General features: G+C 36.1%; 1 protein-coding gene across 4 annotated transcripts in view; it reads right to left on the bottom strand.

Moving 5' to 3' along the window:
• MAP3K7 (mitogen-activated protein kinase kinase kinase 7) overlaps positions 1–24,929 on the bottom strand; it is a 62,252-nt gene that overhangs the window by 24,858 nt on the left and 12,465 nt on the right. Inside the window, exons 2-12 of one of the 4 annotated variants that reach the window (XM_005872094.2) lie at positions 22,367–22,477; positions 19,384–19,449; positions 18,860–18,905; positions 17,637–17,775; positions 15,409–15,533; positions 13,033–13,161; positions 10,698–10,828; positions 8,482–8,563; positions 5,963–6,093; positions 5,230–5,359; positions 2,461–2,541 (exon numbers count right to left, since the gene is read on the bottom strand). In XM_005872094.2, coding sequence (XP_005872156.1) covers positions 2,461–2,541; positions 5,230–5,359; positions 5,963–6,093; positions 8,482–8,563; positions 10,698–10,828; positions 13,033–13,161; positions 15,409–15,533; positions 17,637–17,775; positions 18,860–18,905; positions 19,384–19,449; positions 22,367–22,477 — 1,171 coding nt within the window. The remainder of the gene's footprint in view (positions 1–2,460; positions 2,542–5,229; positions 5,360–5,962; positions 6,094–8,481; positions 8,564–10,697; positions 10,829–13,032; positions 13,162–15,408; positions 15,534–17,636; positions 17,776–18,859; positions 18,906–19,383; positions 19,450–22,366; positions 22,478–24,929) is intronic. The other 3 variants (XM_005872095.2, XM_014544482.1, XM_014544483.1) reach the window with 3 other exon arrangements.

Raw genomic sequence — 24,929 nt, forward strand, 5'->3', positions numbered from 1 at the left:
TTTTAGGCACATTTCATTCAACACAATCATTCTAAAATTAGCTTACATGAGACAGGCTTGTAAAAGTGTCTGGAATTCTCTTTTCAGATAAGCAACATTTGTGAACCTGGGGAACCACCCAGCACATGTGTCTAAAAATCATTACATCACCACTGCAATAACAACAAAAACAAACTCAAATCTAGGTGAAGGTTAAGAGAAAAGGGAAGTAAAAACTTTTAAGGAAATAGGGTAAAGAAGAGCTGACAGTTCACAAATGCCATAAAATGAAAAATCTTTTAAGCTACAGCATGAGTCAAAGCAAGCAATATTAAGCAATGTATTTAATTAGCATAACCAAAGCAGAAACCATTTGGCAAATAGTTCAGACAAAGCAGAAAAGGATTACAATCAACAAATACTTGTTGCTCCAATATTAAATTTTAGGTTGTAATTTAGAAATATGAATGTAAAAAAATATCAAATACCTATCATTAAAAATGAAAATTACTGGGTGTGTTCTTAGTAAATTTAGATTGATTCTGAATTTTTTTGCAACTAAATACTAATTTAGAAACTCACTTATTTTACATTTGTTAATGGTTCCTTGATATGTGAATACCTATGTTACACATGGTAGTATAAAAGAATAAAAAGTAGAAGAGGAGCAAGATTCCTATCTAACCAGGTTTTCTTAGCACTGGCACTACTGACATTTTAGGCTGGACAAATCTTGGCTGTGGTAGGCTGTCCGGTACAGTGTTGATGTTTAGCAGGATCCCTAGCTTCTGCCTACTATGTGTCAGCAGCACCTGCCAACTGCGACAACCAAAAATGTTTCCAGACATTGCCAAATGTGCCCTGGGAGGGGGAGAGGGGGGCAAATTCACCCTGATTGAGAACCACTGAGACTATTATTTTCTCCTATTCTCTCTCCCTCATCTTGTATAGTATTGGCTGTATTGCCCTGTGTGTGTGTGTGTGTGTGTGTGTGTGTGTGTGTGTGCTTACCCCTAAGACCTGGATTAAGATTGTACTATCATTTGCCTAAATTTTCCTGATTCCCTCAAACATTTATATAATCACAGTTCAGCAATATGTGTGTAAAATGCTGCCACTTTAGTTAGAATATTATTCCCTTAAACATATAGTACCTTTTACCATGAAGTAAAATGATCTCAAGTACTTGTTAATTTTGAAAGCAACCCATGACTCAATAAATAAAATTACAATGTAACAAACAGGTTAACTCTATTCTCTGAATAGCAATAGTGATGATATAAAACAAACTACTTTGATAACCAGAATGAAAAGTAATTACGCTAAAAAAAATGGTTTTGTATACATAAAATGGCCCCTAGGAATTGTATAATTTATATTTTATACATATTTATAATTTATATGGATCCTATATGTATGCTAATTCCTGGCCACTGAACCTCAATTATAATTTGTTAAACAGGCACAATTTATTAAACACTATGTAAAAGACATTGACCAGTTCTGATTCAATCAATACTAAATAACAAAGACATTGTCTCTATCCTCAGTTTTCAGTTTCCTTGAGGAGAAAAAAAACCCCCACTAGGTATTCAATAGTATGCTAAAAGCACAATCACAGGCAAAGTACCAGAGTGCTAGAGAATTCACCCAAAGCACACCCATGAATGTGTGGAAGGGAAATTGTAATTTTCTTATCAAAATTTGGGGGCAGGAGGTAGAGGAAAAACTAAAGCAGAGGGATAAAGAAATGATAATTTGGATAACACATATTAACCAATATTGAAGGTCACAGATGCCATTAAAGCTTCTATCAAAAATGGTGATTTAGAACTTTAAGTACCATGTGTGAGTTAGGTATAAAAAGTAATTTGTGGGAAGACTGTCCTGATAATGCACAAGAATCAGAATTGAACATGATTCTTTGGCAAGATACCATGCAAAACAGCAAATCTCATTTAATTTTACTTTCTGTTTTCTAAGTTAAGGCAAAATGTTATTTAGCAATCCTCTTTTCTCAACTTCATATTTCACTTGCTACCAACAGAAAGAGGCTGGGATAGAAAGCCTAGCGGACACCCCTAAAATAGTAACTAAGAAAGAAAAGGAGCCAAGGACAACAAATATTTTTTAAATAGTTGTTTCCTCTTTCTGCTGGGTGCAAAAAAGGTCTGGGTTCAGTTTATCTACTCACCTAAAAGCTGAGAGGAAGTTGGTAAAGTCTGGGCAGGCATTCTCCCTTCTGTGAAAAGGTTTACTTTGCCTTCTATTTTATCCTCATTTTTGGATATCTGAGGTATCCTGTCAAGCCCACTTCAGTGTAGATAAATGTATACATTTTCAATCTGTCTCCCTAATTACTGCATGCAAGGTACCTATTTTCATGTCCTACAAAAATTGGAGCAAGAAGCATTTTGTAAGTACCAGGGATCATTATTCCGGTTCCACAGTTATTAGACCAACTCAGGTGGCCTATGATACCTGATATGACGATCTCAGGGACATCCAGAATGTTGCCAAATGAAGCAGTTTTACGATGGCCCCGTTTAGGCTTGGAACAGGCTGCAAAAACACATATACACAGTATACATGCAAACAACCACAAAAGTAACACAGAAAACAATAAATTACAAAAACGAAATAGTTTTCAAATAGTTATGTTAATAACACTCCGTGCAGAAAGGCATGCAGAACTATCTGACTTTTCATCCATGCTCAGAAAAGGCGTGATTAAGGAGCAAACAACTACCAATACAAGATGTTTCACACACTGGCTTTAATTAGCAGAAGAAAAAAAAAAAAAGAAAAAAAAAAGGGACAGAGACAAACAAAGCTGCAGGGTAATGAGGAAGCTAAATACAAATATGTTCATAGAGACAATCTACCTAAGTGAAACCACTGATATACAATGGAGGGGCTAGGATGAAAGTGGGGAGGAAGAGAGGAGTTAAAAGAAATAAGCTACCATATTTGTTTTATTATAAAAATACAGGAATATATGTTCAAGTTAGGTGTTTTTTGAAGTGTGCTATACAGTAGAATTCATTGGTTAAATGATAATTATTGCATCAAAGTATAAAATGTATATGCTTTTATAATTATAAATATTTACATATACTTCTAGTAGACTGAGTATTTATTGTAGTTTCAAAGTTTAGGGTACATTCCTGCTAAACATGAATAGTGTTGAAAAGCTAGAGAAGATGAACCTTTCAAAGTAAGGTAATTCACTAAAAACATCTGAACTGTGTAGAATTCAATGACTGTTCAATAGCACCTATTCTACATTTAGGCAGAAAGAGGATAGGGTAATTTAAATGCGTATAGTTATCTTTAACCTAGTGAAATGTCATTTCTGTAAAGAATAATTATAAACCAGTACCTGAATAGAATATTGACACCGGCAGATATAAAATTATTATAGCACTACTTCCTGTTTTAAGGAGGAAATCACTATTTGGCAGGTCTATCTTGAATGATATCCCTGAAATGGAAAAGATTCCCCAAAGTGTGAGGGCATATCCCTACTTATCTGATACTACAGTGAGTCTCCCCCCCTCCACAGAAACACTTGTGACTCATAGAGACCAGATGAGCTTATCAGTGGCTAGTGATCTCCCATCAACTTGATCGTTTCTGAAGATCCATCTGTTTGGCAGAAACTGCTGGTGCCCTCCCAATCTTTATTTTCCCCCTTTTCTTAGCAACAGAGCCCTGACTTTACTCTGGAAAAGCTCCATGAAGAGCTTGGATATGTGCCCTTTGGCCTTCTCCTAATTTTTCCTTCCTGCTGTCTGGATTGTGTGGATGTGATGATTGGAGCTGTAACAACAATCTGGAGCACCCAAGTATCTATGAGGATGGAAGCCACACAATAGGGACTGTGGCACAGAGGGACAGAAGGAATCTAGTTGCCTAATGATCATGAAGCCTACCTCCAGATTTGTTTAAGTGTGAACAATAAAAGTTTATGTGTTAGACACTGTTATTTTGGACACTCTGTTATATCGACCTGATTCTAATGCTGACTAATAAAATCATTGATCATGATTAGTTGAAGTCAAGTATAGTATGATTGTCCTCTGGACAACTTCTATCTGAAAATAACTCCACACAAAATGAGAATATTCAATTTAGAAAAAAACCAAATGAATGACAAAAGATCTAAAAAACAAACAAAACAAAAACCTGGTTAGTTAATTTTTAAAATACATATATGCTAATATACATGTACATACATATATAACTATGGGACACTATGAAAGACTGATTTTTTGTTTATATTTCCACATTTTTCACAAAAGAAATGTATTTAGGTGTATAATGACTTCCCTCCACTCCTGGGGGAATCAGAAAGAAGGCAAATTAAACCACCATTACTAAAATGAAACCTAGCTAGAAAAGAAGGTTAGATGTTTACGCAGGTAACAACACATATAATTTTTGTGTGTGACCAGTCCTTCCATAATTAATAATTTTAAGAACTGACAAAATGGAAATGTTAGCGTTTTCAAGATCAAATATAATTAACATAATCTTTTATTTTATAATTAAAAGCATTAACCACAACCAACTTAACTACCTTTGCTACGAGCAGGAGGAGCAGATAGTAAGGTCAAATCATATATGAATCTGGAATACATTTTTTTGCTAATTTCAAAACAAGATATTTGCTATTATTTGAGTTTAGCACAACATTCTAGTAGAATCACTCATAATCTTCCAGCCCTGGCCATTGTGACTCAGTTAGTTGGAGTATTCTCTCATGCACCAGAAGGTCGCTGGATAGATTACCAGTAAGGAAACTTACCTGGGTTGCGGGTTCAATCTCCTGTCGGGTGCGTGTGGGAGACAACCAATGTATTTCTCTCACATCAATGTTTCTCTCTCTCTCTCTCATTCTCTCTCTCTCTCTCTCTTAAAAAAATTCAAAAACTTGCAAAACATGATTTTGGTAAAATTTCAATTTCTCATTTAGATTTATTTTCTGCTCATGTTTACACTGAAAGAATAACATCTGATAAAATCTGTAAATAGAAACATATAGTGTATGGTCCAAATAATTTCATAAGTCCTATCATCTTCCTTATTGCAATTTGAGAGAAATGTGTAAATTATTGCTAAAAGTTAGAAAGTAACTTTTAAGCCTACTTCCTGCTTCAAAAATTTTTAAGACACAAAAATCCCTGATAACTGAAACAACTGAAACTATCATTTTCACTCCTCTTCACACTTTTATTTCCTTTTTACCTGTAGTCGCAGCAATCCTGGCTTCTATTTCAGACATGTCAGCACTCATCCTCTTGCCCTCGGAGGTTGGGGGCAAGCTCTCTACGCTGTTCCCACGGGAAGCTCCCAAGCTTAAACGGCCAGATTCACTCTGTTAAAATTACAGGTCAATGTGAATTACTGAAACGCTGGATTTAAAATCCTAGACAGCCTAGAAGGAGGAAAAATACCAACTGGGATTCTTATGAGTTCTGTTTCTGAAAGAAAAGGGAAGTTTTCAGGGAAAGGGAGCTACAGGGTTAAGGGAGAGCAAGCTGTAATACTGGCCTTCAGAGAAGGGTGGTCACTGGAGTTAAATGCCCCAATTATTAGTTAACCTAAATGCCTCAGGCAAGATGAATAAAATCACACCTTAAATAGCAAAAATATATCTGAACAACATGAAATGATAGATTTAGGACAACTTTAACTGGATAGTACAGCCAAGAAATAGCCATTTGACATTTTTAAACATTAACCATTAAAGTTAGGAATCACCATAGGGAGAGAGCTGCACAGTTGGCAAAGGCAGCAATCATCAGAAGGGAAAACAGTTTGGTAATAGGAGATTCTCATATGTCTCTACTCTTAAGCTTATCTGTTTCAGAAACAAGATTCAGAATTTGTATAATGGAAGATGGCAAATCATTTCAGTTGGTATAACATTATGACTACTAAGGTTACCATATGATTTTACTTTAATAACAAAACAAACCTGTTGCTTTGCCTGATTTTTCAATAATTTTGATTCTAAGCGTTTAATAGTATCATTTGTGGAAGGAACTTGCTCCATATTAGTGTCACTTTTATTACTGGTATTTGTAGAAGCAATGTCCATGAATGAGCCTAGGAAAGCAGAAACATTTATGAATAATAAATACAAATGCTTCATCAATATGTAATGTAAATTCTTTTCTAAACTAGCAAGACATAAATAGACGTTCCAAGCTAATGGAGATAGCCTCCCCCCAAATTTTTAAGTGAAATTTAAGAATAACACAAAAAGGGAACCAAAATACCTAAATAGTCTTCTCACAGTCAAAGATGCTTTAAAGTTGTTAGCCTGAACTAGTAGAATGAAGTGCCTATTAATCAAGATGGGGAAGATCAAGGTAGGAGTGAGTTTGAAAGGAGTACCAGGAGCTTAGTTTGGAAAATGATAAGTTTGAATTCCTATTAGATATCATGCAAGTAGTTGGATGAGTGTAGAGTTCAGGTCTGGGATGGAGTAAAACATCGGCAAATAGATAGTACATAAAGCTATGATATTAAACAAGATTACCAAGGAAATAAGTGTAGACAGATAAGCAAAGAGTCCAAATTACTGAGCCCTGGGCACTCTAACATATATAGCCTGGGAAGATAAGAAATAATCAGCATAGGAACCCATCAGAATAGTGGCCAGAGATATAAGACAATCTAGGCTAGTATGGGATCCTGGAGACCAACTGAAGAAAGTCCTCTAAGAAGGAGTATAATGAACTGTATCAAATGCTGATAGTCAAAAAAGATGAGAACTGAAAATTATTTAGATATAATAATTTGGAGATAACTGGTGACAACGTGAGAAGAGCAATTCTGAAGTATTGGTATAATAAAAGCCTGAAGAGGAGAGGACACAAGAGAGAATGGGAAGAGAAGCTAGAAAACCAAATACAGACTGTATATGCTCTGGGAATGATACCAGTAAAAAGGCTAAAACTGATGATGCCAGAGATAGGGGGAAGGATTGCTGGAATGGGATTTAATACACGAGTTCACAGGCTTGCCTTTGGCTAGAAGCAGGGGCAGTTCAGCCATAGTAATAGAAGAAAATGCAGAGTAGATGGGCAGATATAGTGAAGGAGCTTGTGGAAACCATCTACTGATTACTCCATTTTTTTTCAGAGAAATAGTAAACAAGGTCAGCTGAGAGTAAGGAGAGTTTAAAGTTTGAGGAGGCTAAAATATAAAATTAAATCATCTAGGAGAGGCGAGATGGACTAAAATAAAGTACAACTGTCCAGCAGCATTAAATAGAGATTTGAGGATAGTAAATAAATGTGTGTCATCTCCAGCCACATTCAGCTGCACTGATATGTGGAGTAAGCTGAGAGTCAGATTTAACCAGGCCTGTGGTTTAGCCAAGGAAGCTTGAGTAAAGGGCTAGAAGGCTGAGAATTATTCCCAATGGAATTATAAAAACTGCTTGGAATTAAATGGGGGAAAAAAGGAAGAACCTAGGAGGACTGAGGGTCAGTGAAAAGATCAAAGGGTTAAAGGTCAAGTATAAAAACAGGGAGAGGGTTTGAAAGCAGAAGCAAAAAACAAAACAAAACAGAATTTTAGCGTTCACTTTAAAATTTAGCACAACTAAAATATTTTCAGTAAAACTGGAATTTGGAAATAACTAGCCAAACAGTAACCAGCTTAAAATAAATATAATTATTTTTGAGGTGGGAGCTATAGGTCAGTGAAAATATTTGTCAATAAAAATAAAATTTTGAGTATATACACACACACCTTTTAATTTTAATTAATAATAAAATGTCATAATGTATTCCCAAATATATATTTAGTACAATTTTTCTAAGAGTATTATTTCTACTATCATTTTTTTTAAGTTCTTATTTATTTGAGAGAGAAAGATAGAAACATTGATGAGAGAGAAACATTAATCTGCTGCTTCCTGCATGCCACCTACTGGGAGTTGAGTCTGCAACCTGGGATAGAACCAGTGACCTCTGGTACATGGATCGATGCTCAACCAAATGAGCCACACCAGCCAGGGCTCTACTATCTTTTTTGATGACCATAATCTATGAATTATATTTAGAAAACTGAGGAACTCTGAACTAAAATTGTAGAAGAGTCTCTGTAAACTCTTCTATAAAGAGCAAAAAAAATAAGGTGAGCATAATGAAGAACAATGTTGTTACATATATTTACAATAATTTCTAATAGTATTTGATCTAGCAGTATCTATATATAAACTATCTTTCAAAGAAAGAATAGCATTCACAGTAATATAATATGCAATCGTTTTATATATAACTATACAAGAATCCCAAGATTTGGAAGCACAACTTTAATAACTCTTTAATCTTGGACCTTCATGACGAATGGTGCACCTGGAAACTCAAACTGTAGTCAGTCTTTCGAAATGAAGAAATTAAACTGCAAATGAAGACTATAATTTTTTGGGAAAGATACAAAAAAAAATTAGATGATTATTCTTCCGATCTCTCTGCTTACCTGTACTGGTGGCCGAGTTGCTCTGTCCCTCATCCGAGTACTGACAGGGATACTGCAGGGGCTCATCTGCTCCTGGAAAGTACTGCAGATAAAAAGCAAATCTAACTTAAAATTCCTTTCATACAAACGAAATCCTATACAGTTAACTTGAAAAGTACATCCTAATTATTTTGCTATCATGGGACTTGAATGCAGCAAAGATACTGCTTTATTTTCCTTAAGGCACAGAGTGAATTTGTAGATATCTAAGTTTTTGATATTTATAAAGATGACAACAACATGCTCCTTTTCTGAATTTTAATTGTGATCAATGCCATCCCATATAATACAAACCTAATATACTAAGTGTTCGGTCGGCCGTTCAACCAATCAAAGCATAATGTGCTAATGATATGCTAAGGCTGCTCAACTGCTCGCTATGACGTGCACTGACCACCAGGGTGGGGAATATGCTCCGACTGGTAGGTGAGCTTGCTGCTGGGGTCTGGACGATTGGGACTGAGTGAGATGGGCCAGACACGCCCTGGAGCCCTCCCGTGGTCCCTTCCCAGCTGGCCAACTTCCCGTGTCTCTCCCCGGCCCCGATGGTGTCCCTTGGCCTGGCCTGCGCCCTCTCACAATCCAGGACCCCTCAGGGGATGTCAGAGAGCCAGTTTTGGCCTGATCCCACAGGCCAGGCCGAGGGACCCTGCTGGTGCAGGAATTCCTGCACTGGGCCTCTAGTGCAGTGGTTGGCAAACTGTTCCACAAAATACCGACTTCTGCGCATGGGCCACGAAGTTTCAATCGCACTGTACATACGCGCCCGCACGTGGTATTTTGTGGAAGAGCCACACTCAAGGGGCCAAAGAGCCGCATGTGGCTCGCAAGGCGTGGTTTGCCAACCAAAGCTCTAGTGTATTAAATAATGCAGAGACCAGAATCTTGAAGAAAACAGCAAATGTTCTCTAAGGGATCATATGACATACAATAGTATCATTCCGCATAGTTATATGAAACATATTTATGTTCTCAAAGTAGTGATATAAACTTCCAAATTGTTGAAATGATTGTTAGTCTGATAACTGAGATTGGTGTGCCATAGAATGATGGTTAGAACTAATACTTTAAACAAAAGGAAAAGGTTATGCATATCCCTCTATGACCTGAACATGTAATAGTAGAAACATTTAGTGCCCAAAAAATTAGAATTTAAGAGAAAAAAATTTTCTTCTCAAATTAAACAAAACATATATTAAGCACAATTACAATTTGACCAATTTATATATCCCAATGTTTTAAGGTATGTGACTCTAGAGACTAAGTTGTTTTCTTAAGAACATATCTTTACGGCCTAGAATTCTATATATGTATGTAGCTGCTACCCAAATATGATGGTTAGTTTTAATCAGATTAGTTCAAGCTGATTTGTCTAAATTATTTTCAACAGAATGAACAAACTAAATCTTTGGCCATTTAGGAAATCACTTAGCTATATTTAAGGATATCTGAATATTCTTCTACTGAGCAAATTGTTTTGAAATTCAGGTACTTTTATAGAATGTTAACTTTTTAAAGTCAAGGTACCGCTTGATAGATTTTGTTAGTGCCCCAAAAACAGAGTCCTAAAATTATTCAAATAATTCTCAAAGTGTCTGATTTATAGACTAGGAAATTCTGATAATCATTTAAAAAGGTTGTTCTAAATTTAAAAATTCTATAAATTCTAGAAGAGAATTTAACTTTTTAATGGCAAATGAAAGGCAGAAAATATGCAATGAAAAAACAAAAGGTAAAAAATCACTTGTGTCTACGAATGCAATCTCTCTATTGCCCTGCATAAGTGACTGCTTGATAAAGAAAATTAAAAAGTTAGTTTAGCAAGTGTTAAAAGTCATAAAATACCTAGGTCCTGTAAGGGCCCTAGAGACCACCTAATTGCAAATGAAGCAACAGGCCCAGAAACAAACACATTTACCCACTAAGTTAAGCAGGAGGAAAAAGCAAGTCCCAAAACTTAGTCTAGCCCCTTTTCATTATAAATAACTAAATTTTTCCCCCTATAATAGTGTTTCATCCTCTGATTATTGAGTAATAAATGTCCTTTGTAACTTGGAAAATACAGAAAAATATAAAGCAGAAATTAGCAATAATGTTCTTTTACTTTAAAACTCCATTAAAACTCAGTACACATCACATGCCCCTAAACACAAAGCCCCTCAAAAGAAGGATTATACCCGCATCAAGTGAGTCATTATTTTCACAATCTCTTCCATTGAAGGGCGTAGAGAAGGATCTTTAGACCAACAGCGAGTCATCAGGCTCTCAATGGGCTTAGGTAAATTTTTGATCAGTGGTGGTCGAGTACCTATGAATAAAAATTAAAGGAGGGGGAAAGAATTCTTTACCCAAAGAATGTTGTCAGCTTTTTATATGTATTTCTAAAACAATATTTATTTTATGGACCTTTAATTTAAGATTTTTTTTGGAGTAATAAAAGTAGGGTTGTTGTTTTTTTGTCTTTTAGGTTAACACTGTATTTCATAAAGAGGAGAAGGTACACTTTTCAAAAAGTTAAATGAAAAAGTTTACATTCAATATGGTAATAGTAAGCCTGAGAATAATATTTCACCTGTTACAAATATTCTTTTAACAAATAATAATGACTTAATTTGTGTCTTAAGGAAAATAAAATGGTAGCTTGGGGTAATCTTACTTGAACTATATTTTCAGATTCACTGCAAAAATTTCAAATGTGTTTGAAAAATCATCTTCCATTCCTAAAAACTTATCTCCAAATGACTCTTTTGTGGGAAGGAGTCCTTTTGGCTGCTGTGAATCAATCATTTCATAAGCTAAAAACGGACAATTTCTTGTAATTGCCAAACTTTAATATTATAAGTAAGGTCTCCAACTTAAAGAAGGCATCAAATACAATGAAACCCTTATAATTTTACCAATTAATAAATTAGTTCTTTTATCTCTTACTTCATTGACATTCAATTATTTACTGACAACTGACAGAGGGGGAGGGGGGGAAAGTCTTGGTCAATGCTCTGGTATTCTCTACAATGACATTAAAGGAAGTAAAATGATAGGTGGTACAGGAAACTGGTAAAGCGTTAAGATTACTCAGATGATAGTACTGTTTGATAGGTCTACAAATGACCTAAATAGGCAGATATCTGTGCATCACTTGTGAAATAGTGTATTAAAATGCCAGTAATCAGAATGATTATAATCAAGTGACAGAAATTAAATAACAGACAGTGATGTTAAAAGTTAGGAAGGTTAAGCAATTTTCCTTCATGAAGAGTTTATTTTCCCAAAGCAAATGTGAAGTAACTTGATTAATGAAGAAGATGAATTCTCAAACCATGGGTCGTTAAAAACATTCTAATTAGAAATATAAAATGAATAGAAGGGATGTAAGGACATTGAATCCATAAATCAACATAACTTCAAAATGTGAGGATTGGAGTCAGAAAACTATAGACTGAATCCCAGAAATAACAGTTATAATCTTTCTTTAAATCCTCACCCAAGGATACGTTTATTGATTTGAAGGGGAAAAGAGAGAGGGAGAAAGAGAGAAACATCGATCGGTTTTCTCCTGTATTTGCCCCTACCAGGGACCAAACCCAAAACCTAGGCATGTGCTCTGACTAGGAATCAAATCCACAACCTTTTGGGTATGGGATGACGCTCCAACCAACCGAGCCACCCGGCTGGGGCACCAGCAATTAATCTTGTATGTGACCTTGGGCAAGGTACTGAACCTCTCTAGGTCTCAGTTTCCTAATCTGTAAAACTGTAAAATGAGGCAATCATAGTATGCACCTCATAAGGATGAAGAAGATATAAAGAAAAAATATATAGAACACTTTGTGTTTTGCCTTTCTGCATAGCTTAAGTAACAACTCTTATTATTATTCTTTGCTTTAATCTCTCCAGTGAGATCCTTGTGCTTCCTCAGGAGAAAAAGCTATAGCGCCCCAATGATCTTAATGATGTGAAAGATTTTATATACTTATTAATTTAATTTTTAAATTTATTTCCTCCACAGAGTCCAGGCCGATGCTTCTCTATCCCCTAATCAGTGGTCGGCAAACTGCGGCTCGGCAAACAGCGGCTCTTTGGCCCCTTCAGTGTGGCTCTTCCACAAAATACCGACTTTTGCGCATGGGCCATGGAGTTTCAATGGCACTGTATGTGCGCTCCTGCGCACGTGGTATTGTGGAAGAGCCACACTGAAGGGGCCAAAGAGCCACATGTGGCTCACGAGCCGAGGTTTGCCGACCACGGCCCTAAGTAGTTAGTTGGTTCCCGCTGACTACTGATAACCTTGCTCAAATCAGCACAGCCAGCAGAACCCCTCAGCCTTGTACAAAGGCCAGGACCACTCTAAGCCCTGCCCTGCCTGATTTTGGGTTGTGGGGATGGTGGGATACTGATGGCAGAAAAGTATTCTGGTACCAAAGATGTTAAAGATAAATGGTCTTCTTTGGAGGAGAAACAATTTTCCATACAGGGAATATACAAATATATTTTTTAAAATGTTGGTTCACAAACCGTTATGAACAGCCCACATGATACGGAAAGCTGGGCCACCAATCTCATCAAAGGGTTTCCGACGCGTTATCACTTCCCAAAGGATAATACCCCAGCTGAAGACGTCACATTTTTCACTGTAATTGCTACCTACAAAAAAATGTAGTACAATTTCAAGACTTTTTTCCTCATGACTTATAGAAACAATTGTTTTCATAAATTTTAAGAATGAACATCGTGTACAAACAAGAGGAGCCCACATGCAGAGCTGAGAAATTACTCTTTCTGAAGTTCCTTAAATATTTGTAAAAAATACACTTTTTAATAAATTAAGTGTTAATAATAAACTAGAAAATCTACTTTAGAAAGTTAGTTATGTTCTACCTTTTCATCTGGGGCAGAGAATGAAACACTTGTACATTCCTTTCTATAATTTTTTAATCTTAAATTTTCTTCTCCCATTCTCTTGATGAAAAGCACTATGTTACTATTGAAGCAGAACAAATATCTAATTTAGTGTTAAGATTTTCTTTTCAATATATGGTAAGATAGAATTCTTAATTTGAAAACTAAAAAATAAGTTGTAAACAGTGAATATTATGAATAACAAATTTACAGTTGGCAGATTATGCAGCAAAATTTAAAGGATTTATAAGTTGGTGGATAAATCATTACAATAAACACCCCCCGCAAAAAAACCCAAACCTCAAACAACCCACTATAAGAATGAACAATTATTATAATAGCAGCTCTTCATGTACTTAGCGTACCATATGTACTACACATGCATTTAGCAGTGCATTGTTACAATGACGTTAGAATCTAATTTGGGCTAAATGTGTTGACATCTTTCAGAAATAAAAAAATCTGCATGGCCTAATAGTCTGAGCTTTGTTGCTTAAACAATTAACAATAACTTTTATTTCTCTTTTTTTTTGTATAAACAAATATTTTTGGTCTCCATACTATAGGAATGCTGTTATTTTAACTCACAGAAAGGTATATTAAATACATGATTTTTAAACAATGCTAATTATATTCACTCTGTATTTGAATTTGAAAACATTATTATTATGAGGCATTATTTAACTTTGTATAATTTAATACTCGCTTGTCCACTAACTTTTAAATTGAATTTTATGGCAAAATGGTTCCACTCAAATGACCATTTGCATAGCAAATTTCTTTCTCTCAGGCGGGTGGCTAACAACAAAAAACCCCCCTTCAAATTCATAAAAAATAAAAGAATAAACCTTAATCAGAATCTGATTACTGAACGTATTTGAATTTTATGGGCATTCTTGCGTCCTAACATACAAATCATACATCTTCAGTTAAACTTTTCATATTTAAACGACTTGATGTTTTTATAGAGAAACCTAGTATGAAATTTATGGATCACTCTTTTAGAACTTGAGTAAAATATAGAGATGTAAAAGAAAGTAAACATAAGCTTATCCTTTACTTGTTACTCTTACTACTGTATTTTCACCCAATTACTTGCATTCTTCCTAAGGCATGCTCATTTAGATGATCAATTTTTAATTCCTAGGAAACCAATACAAAAGCAGTTAATTCCCATTATTCCTGGTATTTATGTTCAATAAAGTTGCTATGAACATTGAATTAGTGAACACTGAATCACTTTCTCCTAGTGGAAATACAGGGGTAGTTTCCTGTGAGCCTCTTCATAACAGATTTGTCAACTGACCAACACATAACATGTATGTTTCTGTTTAAGACACTTTATTGAATATGTTTGTTGATTCATTAATATTGAACTCATCACCAACAGCACTATAACTCATACCTGATGAAGATTAGCTAGTACATCTCTGCCAGACACATGATAACCTTCTTATACTTAAGAACACTAGAAAGCGATTCAATACTATTCTTGGAGGCCATTTAAAATAGTGAAATCACTAACAAAAAGCACACGTACACACACACACACCCCAGAACAAAAACATGGCACTAGAGAGATGAAAAAATGTCACAGTATGAGAGCTAAAGGCAAGTGCTGCTTTGTTTGACCTTAGCAGGAATCATGTGTTTTGGGGAACTCAAAAATTTTCCCTGCTCTATGCATGCCAGTAAATAACCATGAAAGCACCATGAGTACTGATTTGAAGGTTACACACAGGTAATTTTACAAGTATTGAATCTGAGAATGAGGATCAACTGCACATATGCTTGAACTTGCATAGAAGGTGCTAGACAACTTAAATCTTGCTATGAGATTTAAGATCTAAGGCTATGTTTACTTAATACCTCCTTAGACTTTAGAGAATATACTTTATAATTACTTACCATATCGAAATAAAACAATGGGCAAGATCATGAACATATTGGTAATAAGACAGATTACTAATCACATCATGGTTGTCATTTTACCTTCAAAGACTTCAGGTGCCATCCAGGCAGCACTCCCCTTGTTATTGGTCATGTGTGTCTGAATATCACAGGCTGTACCAAAATCACAGATTTTTAAAACTGTCCCCCCTGCGACCAGCAGCAAACTGTTAAAAAAAATAATAATAAAATCATAGGTTGCAAGACTCATGTTTGATTCTACAAGAAGAGACGTCTGTGGTATATTAAATAGAAAGGGTTAAGCAAAATGTCACCATTCAACTTCTGTGAAATGTTACCTGGTCACTATGACAACTTAAGAGTTGAGAGGAATATCAGTAAAAATTAATTGATCTCTTAGGAAAATTGCTAGAACCACATTTTGATGTCTCCATCTCTATCTCCATAATCTTTCCTGACTATAGTTTCCTCTGGGTCAAAATAAAATTTAAATCCTAAAATTTATGGATTTTTGGTATATGGGTAGATAGAGAATGAAGGTAGTCATGTAAGCTGTGTAATTATGAAATATAAAATGTTAGAAAACTGAAACGACTTCCTTCCTTTTGTGAGATATTTTCATGTATGTTGTTTAATAACGCAGTTATTACAAAGCCAAAACATGCTCTAATACAGAAGGAAAGGAATACTTTAGGGATTTGCAGCTGATGTTTCTGGCTCTTCCAGGAAAGGGATACTTTGTGCCTGATGCTTTGTGTCTGTATCCTTTGAATCATCAATTTGTTGCTGGAAAAGAGCTATCATTTCCCTGATTTTGCTTTGCTATTCAACTTAATACAGGGGGGATGGAGGACTCAATTTTCATAACCAGCAAAAAAAGAAAAAAGCTAAGTGGCTAAGTGATTTCTTCTTCAGTTAGCCAAAATAGGTAGCTGAGATAACAGCCAACAGCCACAGAAGTCAAATTAAAAAAATAAAAGTGTCATGAATCTGGGGATTAAATATTATTTGACCAGGGACCTGGGGAGAAAGAAATCACTTTAAGCCTCTGGGTAGAAATACAGTACACTAGTGAGAACAGTGATTCCAAGAGTCTGAACCTATATCAGATTAGACATGACAGTGACATGTTATACTCAGAAGGGACGCTTCGCTACTTTGAAACAGTATTAAGAGAATGGAATATTTGAGACTGATTTCCTAGGAAAAACCTCTTATGGTGGTCAGAGATGGGGGGGAGAGGAAAGGACACGTGAGGACTCTCTCCCTCTGTCACAAAAAGTTTTAGCCTTTTAAAGTACTTATTTAGGGATTTTTTGTTGTTTTAATCCTCATCCAAAGGCATTTTTTCCATTGATTTTTTTTTGGGGGGGGGGGCAGAAACACATTGATGTGAGAGAGAGACATCGATTGGTTGCCACCCGCACACTCCCTGACAAGGGCTGGGGATGGAACCTGCAACCCAGGTACATGCTCTTGACCGGAAATCAAACCCACAACCCTTCCGTGTTTTAGCTGACGCTCCAACCACTGAACACCACTGGTCAGGGCTACTTAGGGAATTTTGAAGTTCTTTCAAAGTCCCAGAATCCTCAAAAATGGAGAAATCCAGAATATTTTCAAATTCTACCCAGATACCAGAATTGCCCTTTTGCCTTCCTATGAAAGGGTAAATGATAACCACTCTGTAAATTTTCCTACTATATGTGGACATTGTGCTAGCTGTTAGGGATACACAAGGGACCAAGATAGACTTGTCTCTGCTCCCATGAAACTGTCTAGAGGCAACAATATATACTGCAGGCACAAATAAGATAGGCTAAAAGATTCTAAGTATGCTAATATAAGGTACGAGTTATTAAAAATAAAATTCAACTAAAATAAAAATGCCACTAAAGACAACATTCTAAAATGCAAGCTTAGCCTGACCAGTGTTGCTCAATGGTAAGTATCGACCTATGAATCAGAGGGTCATGGTTTAATTAACGGTCAGAGCACATGCCAGAGTTGCAGGCTCGATCCCCAGTAGGGGACGTGCAGGAGGCAGCCAGTCAATGATTCTCTCTCATCACTGATGTTTCTATCTCTCTCTCTCCCTCTCCATTCCTCTCTGAAATCAATGAAAATATACTTTAAAATGGAAGCTTAGATAAATTACTAACTGATGCTGAGTAAAAATAAACACTCTTAAGCCAGCCAAAAGGGAAGAAAGAAGAGAAGCTCATGTGTGACCTATACCTTGAATTAGGGAGTGAGGAGAGGGAGAGGGAGAGGAAGAGAGATAGAGAGAGGCAGAGAGAGACACTTACTTTGGTGGTTTCAGGTCCCTGTGAATTAGAGCTTTGGGCTGCATGCTGTGAAGGTAAGCCACTCCTTGGGAACACTGTAAACACCAACTCATGGCATGGGCAGCAGTGTAATATGGCAATGGTTCAGCACCATGCAGCACTGCAAAAGAAAAGCACAAACTAAAAAGAACTTTATTGCATATAACAAAAGATACAAAATGAATGCAAGCACTATCAGAACACATGACTGGGTACTTTTTCATACAGGCTCCTACCAGTCCTGTTTTTAATTATTTTCTAAATAAAAAGATAGAAACATCTAATAATTTCAAATGGATAACTACCACATAAGCACCTAACATTTTATAGCACTTCCATTAAATTATACATACACTGAAGTCAAATTAATATATATTACCATACTTTTTTATATTAATAAAAGTATCTCACACAATTATATAAATTATAAGCAAAGTGATGCACACTATTATGAGAGATAGATTAGTAGTACAGAAGGAGACAAAATGTGAATCAAAATGTTTACAATTACGCTTTCTATAATAGTTGACTACAAATAGTTTAACCAAATAAAACAATGGAGTATACCCATTAAGAATGATGAAAACATAGGCAGTAAATATAAGTAAAAATTTATATAAAATAATGTTAATTTGAAAAATAAAAAGCAACAATTTACTTTATATAAATGGTTCAACAAGAGATGATACATTTACATATATGGTTGGTGTTTCTTAGAGTGAAAGAGTTCTGTTCTATAAAGGTAACTAGTTAATAATACATTTTTCTTTCATTGTTATAATTAAAATGTTTTGCAAAATGAGTTTTCACAGTTTTATTTTTTGTAAAGAAAGCAAAATAAAGCAGACTGAAATGGAAGTATGGTTAAAGAGTTCTAAAATAGGAAGGCTCAAAGTTAAGAGTGGCAAAAAGAAAAGTGAGAAGATATTTTAAAAATCTATTTAAAAGCAAATTTTACTTTACTTAAATGCTTCTAATATTATGAAAAGGACCATCAATTTAAAAGGTACATATACTTCCATTTCTAAATTTTACATACTAATGTTGTAGAGTCTTATCTTTTAATTTTTAATCTTTAGCAGATTTCTTTTTTTAAATTATCTCCTTTGGGAACTCTGAAGGTAAATGTGAAAAATATTAACCTTACAGTTTATGTTAAAAGCTTTTCAATTCTACTAGATACAGACAGGTCTAATGACACTCACCATTATATAAAGAGCCCCCTTCAGCATATTCCATCACAAGGCACACCTAAAGGAAACATGCCAGAATAATTTAACCACAGAGCTACAGCTATCTCAGAAGACTTGAAAGAAAACTTAGTTCAACCTGTGATTTTATAAATGCATTAAAAGAGATTCTCTTGGCCCCTACGTAAATGGCACTAGTGAGGGGGTTGGCTGTACTCAGGGGAAAAAAAGGTATCTATGATCTAAAACCTTGTCAGGTAGGCACTCACTGTCTAAGAGTAGAGAAGTATGTAAAAACATAATCACAAGATCTTTGGGGCTTTCTCCAGTGCTAATGAGTAGGTGCCATCACAGAATAGCGTAAGCCTCATAAGATGAGGTTACTGGATAAGAACACCTAAGACAACTCCTTCAATAATACTGGCTAGAAACAAATATATAAAGTACAATCCTCCCCTCCCCCCAAATAATATAACAGCAAACTACACATCTGTCATGTAATTTCTTATACTGTTGACAATGAAAGGTGACAAACTTACTGGATTCAAACAGGCTCCATATAGCTTTACAATATTTGGATGGTTCACACGGGATAACTGCCAAAGCTGTAACAAATTAAGCTTTCTTTTAAAAAGTGCTAACTTTTGAGGAACTGATTTCACAGCATCATTAAAATCTTAAGGTTGTACAAAACATTAATCATTCAACAATCACTGTTTACTACATAGCAGCACTGTGGTCATAAGTGCCTGCCCAGAATGGCACAGAATCCCTGCCCTAAAGATCTCCCAGTTTAGTTGGGCAATAGACATGTAAACACATAATTAAAGCAATGTGCAAAGTGTCATAACAGGAGTTATAGACAGGCATAACAAGTACAAACAAGAAGAAATTAACTTGCCCAGAAATGTTAGGACAGCATCCCTGAGATGGCACTGGGCTGAGTTACTGAAGCCAGAAAAAGCCATCTTACGGTTGTCATCATCATCTTCATAGCTATGGTTGAATAATCTATCTACTCTATGCTGGGCCCTGGTGGACACTTTATAGATATTGTATAATTCTCATAACTCTGCAAGATGAGGGATCTTTAAGATAAGGCTCAGAGAGGGTTAAGTGAGCTGCTAAATACCCTGCAACCAGGACAACTACAGCTTTGTCCTAGCTGGTCTCCCTACTTCCAGTTTTAATCCTCCCTGATCCAATGATTCATACTGAGGTCAGTGAGGGGTTTGGCTGTATTCATTTCTCTTGTTTACATCTCAAACTTCTATTAATATGTCCCCTCAAACTGCTCCTTGCTGCCTTTCTTCTCTACCTTCTCTCTTTTCTGTCTTTCCCCCTCTCTTCGTCCTTCCCTTCTCTATTACCTACAATATACTGTTGGCTCATATGAAGTTCATTAAGGTAAACCTTTTTATGATATGCAACTAGAAAGCTGTACTTTTCTACAGACAATATTTACGACTTTGGTCCTAATAGTATTGATAACACTATTTGTTACACATATTCATTTATTACATATAAACACATATTTATTATATACCATCTTGTTAACATTTAGCGCTGAGGTTTAGTTGGCAGATTATTCAAGCATTTATTCCTGCTCTCTCTCAAAATCCCACTAAGACAGTAAAGGTTGTTTTTTTTTAAGGCATAAACTCAAGAAGGATGAACAGACTGTAAACATTTTGGAAGTTGGAAAGCAAATGACTAGCAATAACTGACAAAGCAGACTTAAAAAGAAATGAGAAAAAATGAGAAGTAAGCAGATTTAGCTCACAAAACCTCCTAAAGTTTGGGCAGTGGTGGTAGCATGAGATACATAAGCAAGTAAGCTAATAAAAGAACAAAGAGATGGGTTGAAAGTTAGACCCAAAAAAACTCCCTCCCTGACTTCAAACAGCTTAGTGGCTCTTTATCATCCCAAAGATTAGAGGTGTGGATACTTTAGAGAAGGTATAATAAAGAGTCTCTGGACTGGGGACACCAAACAAAATTAAGAAATGAGCTCAAAGTAGCTGCCTCTGAGAAGCAGAAAACTTGATAGAAGGTATAAGGAACTGAATTTTTTTTAGTAAGAGTATATGGAGAACCGACAATTTAAATTACACATATGTATAACCTTGATTAAATTTTTTTCTCCAAGCTATTATAATCTTTTTGACTCTCATTTCCTAGCATTTAACACCTATGCTTTTACCTAGTTTTGTGAAATTGTCAGTAGAAGAGTATATAATCAATGACCTAATCTAAACTATAAACAAAAATTATGAGTAAGCAAGGCTGAGGCCAGACTCCTGGAGCATACTACTGGAGATTATCTTTCTTTATGATACTATCAAACCATTCATTAGTATTTCTCAACTCATTCAATTAATTACAAAATCCAATTCATCTTATCACAACCAAGTTCTCATATCTCAATGTTACACATTTTAAAATATCATGCAGTATAATTAAAAATTATCATTAAATAAAGTCACTGATATGAATTCAGAAGGTTTATAAAGACTACTTATCCACTGGCTGATAAGGTTAAAAAGCAATAGAACCACTGATTTAGTGAAACACTGTGATTTAATGTACAAAATTAATAGAGAATAAGTCTGATAATTTAACAATCTCCTGATTATTAAATTCTCTATCAATCCTATATAATAAAAGGGCAATATGCAAATTGATCCTAACAGTGGAACAACTGGGAAAGACCGGTTGCTATGATGTGCACTGACCACGAGGGGGCAGACGCCCAACACGGGAGCTTCCCCCTGGTGGTCAATGCATTCCCACAGGGGAGCTCCGCTTAGCCACAAGCTGGGCTAAAGGCTGCGAGCCTCTCGTGCCTCCTCCGAAGTGCTAAGAATGTCTGGCTGAGGCTTAGGCCTGCTCCCCAGGGGACTGGGCCTAAGCTGGCAGCTGGACATTCCCCGAGGGCTCCCGGGCTGCCAGAGGGATGTCCGACTGTGGGGAATCGGGCCTAAGCCGACAGGTGGACATCCCCCGGACTGCAAGAGGGCACAGGCTGGGCTGAGGGACACCCCTGAGTGCATAAATTTTTGTGCACTGGGCCTCTAGTATATCTATAAAAGAACAGAGTTGTAAATGTTCACACTACATGAGAAAAACCAAATTTGAAATTATTTTTCCTTAAAATAATCTCATTCAAATTTCTAAAAATATCCAGTCAAAATGAATGCATTTCCTATCTTAATTTTAGATAATGGGAGAGAATAGTATTTCTTTTCTATTTTAAAATTTAAATTTGATGCCTTGAAATAGATCTGAATTATATTTTAATTCAGGGATGAATTCATTTAGTTAAGTCTCCTTTCCCCCTTATTTTTAATCAGAATGAAGACTGTGAATGAAAAAATGTTCCTATGGCATTACCTTTAGTCATCCAAATAGCTGATATTCAAGTATATGGAGAAGTGACAATTGAGAAACATTTTTTCATAATTAAATTCAGAATATCTTAGGTGAAAAAAACTATACAATAGAAATAACATCTCATCTTACCTCTACAATAAAAGCTTTCCTCTCAGATTCACTTTCTATTTGTTTAATAGCAACATCTTTTGCTCTCCACTTAGCTTTGCAAACTACCCCAAAGGCTCCTCTTCCAACAACCTAAGTTAAAAAAGAAAAAAACACACCATGAGAATTAGAAACAAGCAAATCCAGTCCAACATATAACACTAAAGCCAATCTGAAAGACTTATTAAAGTGAGGATAAATGAAATACATTTGTCTCTATATTTGAAAGTTTATGATCTACACATCTCTTCATTCTCAAATAAAACCAAAACAGCAAACAAAAAAGATTCTTGAAGACAGGAAATAAAAGAGACAAGATGAGGAGAGAGAAAATGGTCTGAAAAAATAAAAAGATACATAATCAATGTTTTAAGCTATCATATTTATGAAATTAAAAATGGCTTTGAATAATTCAGTAGCATTAGACAGGGAGGGGAAAGGATAAAAATGTAGATAAAAGATTGGCCATTGTGAAGGACAGACAAAATGTGGCATTCTGTATAAAATAAAATGTTTTGTCAAGAAAAAGAAACACTGCTGATACATGCTAACACATCAATGAACTTAAAAAATACTACACTAAGTGAAAGAAGCCAATATGAGAGACCACATATTATCGATTCCATTTATATGAAACTAGAGGCCCGGTGCACGAAATTCGTGCACTCGGCAGGGGAGGGGGGAGTCCCTCAGTCCGGCCTGCACCCTCTCGCAGTCCAGGAGCCCTTGGGGGATGTCCGATTGATGGCTTCAGCCCGCTCCCCACGGAGAGCGGGCCAAAGCCATCAGTCGGACATCCTTCGCGTTCCTGCAGAGGCAGGAGAGGCTCCCACCACTGCCGCTGCGCTTGCCAGCCGTGAGCCCAGCTTCTGGCTGAGCATCACTCCCCCTGTGGGAGCGCGCTGACCACCAGGGGGCAGCTCCTGCGTTGAGCGTTTGCCCCCTGGTGGTCAGTTAGATAAATAATAACATTTAACAAGTTATATTAAACTAACAAATATTAGCCCATTATCATTTTGAGTTTTATTTTAGATACTAGAGGCCCGTTGCAGGAAGATTCCTTCAAGAATAGGGCTTCCTCAGGCCTATTCCTGCAAGAATAGGGCTTCCTGAGACCGTAGCAAGGCAGAGAAGGAGCGAAGCCCACTGAGGCGGGCTTCGCTCCCTTCTCTGCTGCCTCGCTCCCTCCCTTCGCCGCTTCGCCCTCAGCTCCCTCCCTTCTCTGCCACCTCAGCTCTCTCCCTTCTTCGCCGCTTTGCTCCCTCACTGGGTCACGGATCCGAGGCCCGGATCCCGTGGGCAGCGTCTGGCGCTGCCCACCCCACCTGCAGTATGCAAATTTAACGGCCATCTTTGTTGGGTTAATTTGCATACTCTTCCGATTGGCTGATGGGCGTAGCGAAGGTATGGTCAATTAGCATCTTTGTCCTTTATTAGTGTAGATGTCCAACAAAGGCAAATCCATAGAGATACAAAGTAAATTAGTAGTTTGCCTTGGGCTGAGCATGGAAATAGGGATTAACTGTAAATGAGGAGGAGGAATACTACCAAGGCAAAACAAAATTTGAAAACTGAATTATAGTAATGGCTACACAGTAATTTGTACATATCACTGTAACACTTTAAATGCATGTATTCTGACATGTAAAATACACCATTAAAGTTATTTTTTTAAAAATTATAAAATAAAGATTGGTCATGTATTATATCATTATTGAAGTTAACTGATAGGTCCCTCATGGGTTCTTTGCTCTCTCAATCTAGTCTACTTTTATAAATGTTTGAGACTTGCCATAATATAAAAATAACAACTAAACAAAATAGAACCATCATGGGATTCTATCATTGTAAAGAACTTTATTTAAGTGCCATTTACTGCAATCTTTCAACTTCCAATGGATCTATTTATTTTTCCTTAAGTAAAAAATCTACCTCCCTATATGGTTCTCATTTTTGATGTACTTTCTATGTAGTAGGCAACTAAGTGCCTACTAACTTGCCCAAAGCTATATGGTTAGTAAATAGCAATCTGGTTGATACCCGGCAATCTAACACCAGAATGTTAAGAATGCTAATTTGTACATATATATCTGTATTATATCTCAGAAAGTAGCAGCTATATCTTCCCTTGAAGGAGGAGTCTTCACTTGAGCCAAAATTACATGAACAAATTCCTGGACACAAAACTCTTCTATAACAAAGTTGGCTGTTGCTAGGGTAATTATAGACATTTCTCATGTTGCTTAATATATGACACCACTCAAATGGTTAACATTTATTGTTTACCATATGCCAGGTACCAGTCTATGTGCTCCATAAAATGACACATTTAATCCTCCTCCATTTTAAAGGTAAGTAAACCAAGCTGCCCAAGATCACATGGTCAGTAAGTATTCAGAGAAACCAGGATTTAAAGCCTACAGTACCAATTCACTATTCAGCTCCTGTATGTCATCGGTTTATTTAAAGGAAACTGGACTGACGCTAGGCAAAAGTAAGCCAACACATTTGGTAGCCAGTCTTTCCTTTGGTGACTTTCCCTTTT

Source organism: Myotis brandtii, unplaced genomic scaffold (assembly GCF_000412655.1).
Source record: "Myotis brandtii unplaced genomic scaffold, ASM41265v1 scaffold365, whole genome shotgun sequence".
NCBI classification, from domain to species: domain Eukaryota; kingdom Metazoa; phylum Chordata; class Mammalia; order Chiroptera; family Vespertilionidae; genus Myotis; species Myotis brandtii.